General features: G+C 55.7%; 1 protein-coding gene across 1 annotated transcript in view; it reads right to left on the minus strand.

Annotated features, from left to right (window-relative positions):
• The window catches only part of FSTL1 (follistatin like 1), a 45924-nt gene extending 39494 nt beyond the window's left edge, over window positions 1-6430 (minus strand). Inside the window, exons 1-2 of the mRNA XM_026050326.1 lie at window positions 6408-6430; window positions 6257-6316 (exon numbers count right to left, since the gene is read on the minus strand). Coding sequence (XP_025906111.1) covers window positions 6257-6316; window positions 6408-6410 — 63 coding nt within the window. The 5' untranslated portion in view covers window positions 6411-6430. The remainder of the gene's footprint in view (window positions 1-6256; window positions 6317-6407) is intronic.
• Window positions 6431-6533: the final 103 nt, after the last annotated feature.

A 6533-nucleotide genomic window follows, 5' to 3' on the forward strand; every position in this document is an offset into this window, starting at 1 on the left:
GGTGCAATAACTATAGATAAACACAGAGGTGTAACAAGATCTGCTAGGGCAGAATAAAAAGAGAGTTCATTTATGAGGTCCATCAAGATAAACTTACCGATTTTGCAATACAAAAGACTGGGGCATCCCCTTGCCCGCAGGGCAGGAAGGGGCCATCACTTAGCAAGGATGCATAAAATGGGATGTGACAAGACACTAATGGCTGCAGTGTGTACAAGCAGCCACCCGCCTCAGGGCCCGCTGCAAAGCCACCGCTCCGTGTTTCCGAAGGAGGGAAATGCTCCGATGCAGGGGGCGACACGCGGCCCCACTTGCCGCAGGGACGGCGCCAGGCGGCCACACGAGGGGCCCAGCGGGGCTCGTTTCTGGACGGTGGGTAAGGGCACGCTGACAGGCCCGGGCGCCAAGGCTGCTCCTTCATGGGCAGGCCGAGGGCACCTCGGGTGGGCAGGCAAGCCCTGCCTCCACTGCATCCTCGTCCATCGCGGCATCCGAGCCCCAGGTCGGGGCAAACCCAGCGGAGCTGCAGGAGAAACGGAGCCGCTGTCGCAAGTCAACTTCTCTGCGGTCCCCAGGGGAAGCGAGCAGGGGGCACCAACCCATGGAGGGCAGGCTGTTATTACTCATCCTGCACCACTGCCTCCAGGCTGGAATACACCACAACTCACACCCCACGGGCAAGCACGCTGTCCTGCGGGAACACCTCCCCTTTTCCGCCAAGTTCAAAGCAAAGCCTTCAAGGGGAACCCATCTCTTGCCACCCCAGTCCTCCAGAGGTCCAGCTCTCCATGAACAAGCTCCAGCCTGCAGCTGGGTCACAACCTTTCCAGCCCTCCCTGAGGAATTTTACTCACCCAGACAACTACACGATCCAGACATAGCAAGAATTCCCCGAGGAAGTCTCCTTCCGCCTACATACAGGAAACAAGACAGTAATTCCATCCCCGTAAGTTTCCTCAAACATAAACATGAAGAAGCGGCCAAAGTGCAGGAGGAGAACGAAGCCCCAGAGCAGCTCTTTCAAGAGCTCCTTGTGCTGTCCTGGTTTACAGCATAAGAGGTGCTAAACTGTCCCTTTTTGGGACAGCCAAGGGAGACTTTACTGTTGACCAACTCAGCCAAGGGGAACTTGGCACAGAAAACCATCCTGCAAGATCCATATAAAGGAGAGGGGTTCGAAGAAGTCTTTGGTCTCTATTTCCTGGTTTTCCTAGCATTTTCTCAGAAGTATTAGAACACTAGGTCCCTTCTCATAACAAGGCAAAGAAGAGATTTCAGTCTTCAAGCTAGGCTTAGCTTCCTCTGCCAAAATATTTGCTTAGCTGTCAAACAGTAGAGAGTGGGACCTACCTACAGGTGAGCTACGAAGATAGTAACTCCCCATATCATCCAACGCAAATTCCTTGTTCTTTCCAAACAGGTTCACCCAAGAGAAGCCTCCAAACTGATGGACCAAAACTCGTGGACCAAAAAAGGTGCAGCTTTCTCAAGAAAGTCTATGCGTACAGACCGAGGCATGAGCTTGCTTTTCTTTGTCATCTTTCATCGTCAACATAGATCTAGTCCTCTGTCCCCAAGAAGTACAAGCCCAATGTTAAAACCCAGTAACACAGTGTAATGAATGAGAGTGCTTGAATATACAACAGGAAATAAGATCTCAGACCCCAAGCAGGGCAGAAGCCTTTTTGGCCATGACCTTCTGTGAAGATTTAGGCTGTATTAGTAGCCCACCTAGATGCCACTCTGTGCCCCGTGCTCTAGGAGACCCTGCTGGAGCAGGCGGTTGGATTAGATGATCTCTAGAGGTCCCTTCCAACCTCGACCACTCTGTGATTCTGTGAAGGTAGATCCAACCCCACTAAACATGGCATTTTTTGGAAACTAATCTCCCCTAGCTCCCAGGATATGGAACAGGGCCCAGTTAATAGCAGTCTCAGGAGCTTGGAAAGACGCATTTGGCTGAGATTTGCGACCCACTCCTGTCAGTACAAAGAGAAACCTTCTCCAGCTCGTGTAACAGCACACAAGACAGATCAAAGGGGTCCCGGTGCCTCCTGATGGGCGAGCAGCTGTAGCAACAGCGGCAGCTAGAAAAATGCGACAGGCAACACGAGCCTTTCAGCCAGCCCCCTCCTCCCACGCCGGGAGGAAGAGGCCGCCCCCGGTAACTACCCCCACAAAAATGTGGCCCCTGGCCGCCAAAGGCATTCACGGAGCTGCGGGCAATTCGCACAAAGCGGCTCAGCCCGTACACGAAACGGCAGCTCCATCCAGCCGAGCAGCAGCTCGGGGTGTCACACAGCTCCCCAGGCTACACGGCACCGCCTGTGTCGCCGGGCTCACACCTGCGCAGCCAAACTCGGGGCTTGAGCACGGCCGGGGAGCAGCTTGAACCCCCACGCACGGGCAGCTTGGCCAAGGAGGTCAGCGCGGTGCAAAGAGCCCCGGGCAGGGCTCCCTGTTTTGGCCCTCGCCATTTGGCGCAGAAGCCCATGCCCTGCCCCCTTCATGGGCCACACGCTTAGGCGCCGGGCTAGAAGATGCCTGCAGTGCCCGCTACGCTACCTGAGGGCATTGGGCCCAAGGGTCCTGCGAGGAAGGCCTGCCTGGGTCCCAGATCAGCTCCCACAGCTACAACAACAGTGATTTTTCCTTTCACCAAGGACTGAAGTTGTGCCAGCAAGCTGGAAGGGCCGTTTTATTACCCTATGTGACTGGCTTTTCCATTAGTGCACAAAGGCGGTGCACGTTAGAAATGGCTTGGGATAACCACGTGACACGCACCACCGGGTCCTTTCTGCTCCCACAACCATGGCCAAAGTGTCAATGGGCACAGGACTGCCCTATCCCACAGAATCTCTACCATTCAATTCCAAGGCAAATGAATCCTTCTCGGAAGGACAACTGCAGGGCTAACTTCTGGCCCTGTCTCAGAGCTACGCAATTACATCAGGAATGCCAACTTCCACTTAGTAAGGGAACAGCTTCTAATCCTCAAAAGGCAGGAAAAGTTTAACTAAACCTAAGCTAAGGATGCCAGTCAGAACCCACTAACAGCCTGAAACCAAAGGGAGGCAGGCAGGCAGGGAGCGAGGGAAGGAGGAAGGGCCACACCAGCCCTTAAAGAGACCAGCCAAGCTCTCAGCTTCATCTCCCCGGGGTCTGCTGGGCAGGGGCATGTTGGCAGGGGAAGCACATGGCCCTGAAAGCATTAGGGCCTTTCCTCTTTCCATGCAGGAGCAGCCAGGTCAGACTGAGAGGAAGCACTTAGGTGATTTAAGAAAACAGAACGTAGCCTAAAGCATTTCTCGTTTCCTCTCTTTTCCCCCCCCTCTCTCTTCTGGCTTTTCACATACAGAAGTTACGCCAATGGAAAACAGGGCGGGTGGAGAGATGGATGCCAAGGTTTCAATGGATGCACACACTGTAACAGTGCACCACGAGGAACGGGTATCAGTTGGTCTCGAGGTGCCTGACACCCCTTGTTGCTTGGGGGTTACAGCCCCCTCAGACCTCTCAGTAGGGCTTCTCCCCAGAGCAATCCTCAAGCTCTTTTTCCTCAAAAAGAGGACAAGACAGCTCTAACCGTTTGCCTATCTCTTCCCAGAGGCAGGTTCGTGTGGTCTGAAACGCACCAGAGGTAATTTAAGAGAAGAGCTACGGGGATTAAGCCGAACGGATGGCAGAGAGCTGGGGACAATGACATGCTGGCGCTAACCTTCTTCTCAGCGTCCGATATTCCCTTGTAAAAGAAGCTTCTTGATGGTTCTGAAGCAGGTTTAGGCCAAAATGGAAAGAGAAGAGACAAAACACCCTCAAAACCCTCACTCCCGTTCTGAGCTAAGCATCCTGATGGGATATACAAGGACACTGGTCTCATTACAGCAGTACATTTGGGGAAAACTTCTCCATGCAAACTACCCCTCAGAGCTCCTCGACACAGTCGGAGGGACTAGATTCCTTTCCTGCGTCAAGCAGCTCTCTGCTCCACTGGGATACGCACAGGCGATCAAGTTACACGCCGGCGGATTAACTTTTAATACGTTCATCAGACATTTTGTGCCTCTCCCTTTTCCTTCAGGGTCATGGATGCTTCCCAAAAACCATTCTCTCTGCCTAGGAAAGCACCAGCTGGCAACAAAAGCAACGTCACCTCTACAACATCCCCGTTAATCCCAGCAAATAGCCTCCACACGGAGACGCTGCTCCAGGAAGGGAGAGATAAAAACCATTGTCTGAAACGGGGGCCTGGCTTCCATCCGAGGAGGAGAGTTCACCGTCTATTGCTCTTGTGACTATTGCAGAACCGGGCCAAGAAAAGCTCCCAAGCTCTGGCACGGCTCAGATTTTCCAGTCTGTATAAAACCATGCCAGGAACATTTACTGAAGCAAATTTTTTTCTTACTGTAAAGCCTCTATTACAGAGACGAGAGCGGTACAAAAAGCCACCCCACCCAGTTCAGATGCAGTGTTGCCTACACACGGGTTATCAGTTGACGGCTCCGCATTCATGTTCTGCATGTCCTGAAAGGCACCGAGCACCAGCTGCAGCAGCAACAGGAGAAAAAGAGAAGCTCTAACCCCAAAACCCAGGCAAGAGAAAGCCGCCGGATGCTCGTGCTGCTGAACATGATAGAGCCGGGCGGTAGCAAGGGGGCCGCTCGGAAGGGGCTGCCTCCAAAGGCATCCCCAACTTCTACACCACTCACCCCCCTAGAAGACACAAACAGCCAGCTCCCCCACAAAGGGGGTTAGGGGCCCAGAAGCAGGCCCAGCACCGAGCAGTCACGAGCAGCTGGAAACCAAATGGAGGCCCCCAGAGAAAACTCACCCGAGGCGGCAACCTTCCCTCGGGCTGGGACCGAACCTCAGCCAGCACTCTTGAGCTTTATGGAATGCCCTGGACACGGACCGCAGCATCCCCTGCTTTGACACTGGGCTGTTACTTCAAAAACCACTCGCATCACTCGTTTAGCCACTCCAGCAGGAGCTGGCCTTTAAGTGCAAGTTTTGAACCTAACAGAGGCACGTTTTTCTTACTTTCGCCTCCTTGGTGGGGATGCCAAGGCACAGAAACATGACTTATATCTGGGCAGCCAACAAGGCACTCCAGATCGCACGAAGCTGGGCAAAAAACAGGATTTCACAGTCTGTCAAAGTCCATACAACACGAGCACCACCAAATCAGAAACTGGTGGCCAAACGCACCCTTGTCGCAGTCGTGCTGGCCACCGACTCCACCACATTTCCCTCAGCCTGCGGCCACTATTATTTAGCTGCTGCTACTCATCCTCTGAGTGTATCATTGTGCAATTCCTCCTTACAGAGGTCTCTCTGTGCATTGCCTGGAATTTATTAACCATGTGTGAGTGTTGGGGTTTTTTTAAGTGGATAAAACCACTGTTTCGCTTTTCTGGAGGGGCTGCACGGAAGCGTTGCGCACGAAGCCCATGGTGCTTCGGGAGGCATGTGTGTCCCAGCAGCATCGTGCGGCGCACGAGGCCCGTGCTCCCACTCCGTTCCTGCTCCGCTCCTGCGCTCGCTGCCAGCAGCGCCACTCGGCACGGACCACCTTTACTTACATGTTGCTCACAGACCACCTTTACTTAGGGAGACGCACGCAGAGCAAGGGGCTCTGCTCCCAGCCCCCTTCGCCAAGCCCAGCAGGGTGGGACACGGTAGAGGCGGGAATTGCTTAGGGGAATTGCCTGGAGGGATACAGGAGTGCTAGGGCACCTCTGCATGGCGCCAGGCGGGGATGCTCCAGGCTGGGGCAGCCATCTGGGAGCAACGTGCAGGGAGCGGAGCGAGCAGGGGCTGCTGCCCCCTCCGCCTCCCCGCGGCGGGCGCTCGGCCGCCTCCCCGGCCCCGCAGCTTGACTTCATTCGCTCCAAATCACTTCCACATTTCCCCGCCGTCATTACCGAATATTTTGCTCCTGACCTCACTTTTGTTTTTTCTTTCTTTCCCCCTCTCTTTTTAAGGCGGCGGCAGCGCGGGGAGCCGGGGGCGCAGCCCGCTCTCTGCTCCCGGGGCCCGAGGAGGGATGGGGGGCCGGGCAGGGGGCCCGGGCCGCCGCTCGCCCCCGTCCCGCCCGCGGCGCCGCGAGAGGGGGGCGCGCACCGAAACCCGCGCAGCTTCGAGGCCTTTAAAAAAAAAAAAAAAAAAAAAAAACTTTTTTTCCCCTTTACTTTCGCCTTTTTTCCTTGCAGGAAGCATCCCCCCGCCCGCACTCCCTCTCCCCAACGGCGCCTACCTCGGCTCGCAGCCGCGCGACGGCCACCAGGGCGCAAAGCAGCGAGAGAGTTTTCCAGACCTGCAAAAGAGGCAGAGAGCGGAGATGGGAGGTGGGCGCGGGGGAACCCGCTGCCGCCGCCGCCGCCACAAACTCGCCGCCGGCCGCTCACCATGTTGCAGGCGGCGGGGCCCGGCCAGGCGAGAGCGGCGGCGGCGGCAGCAGCAGCGGCGGTGGCTTCTCCCCGGCTGCGGCGGCGGCTCGAGGGGCGGCAGGAAGGGCCGCCCCCCTGGCCCCG

The sequence above is a fragment of the Nothoprocta perdicaria genome, unplaced genomic scaffold, assembly GCF_003342845.1.
Source record: "Nothoprocta perdicaria isolate Ctin4 unplaced genomic scaffold, notPer1 scaffold_68, whole genome shotgun sequence".
Taxonomy (NCBI): domain Eukaryota; kingdom Metazoa; phylum Chordata; class Aves; order Tinamiformes; family Tinamidae; genus Nothoprocta; species Nothoprocta perdicaria.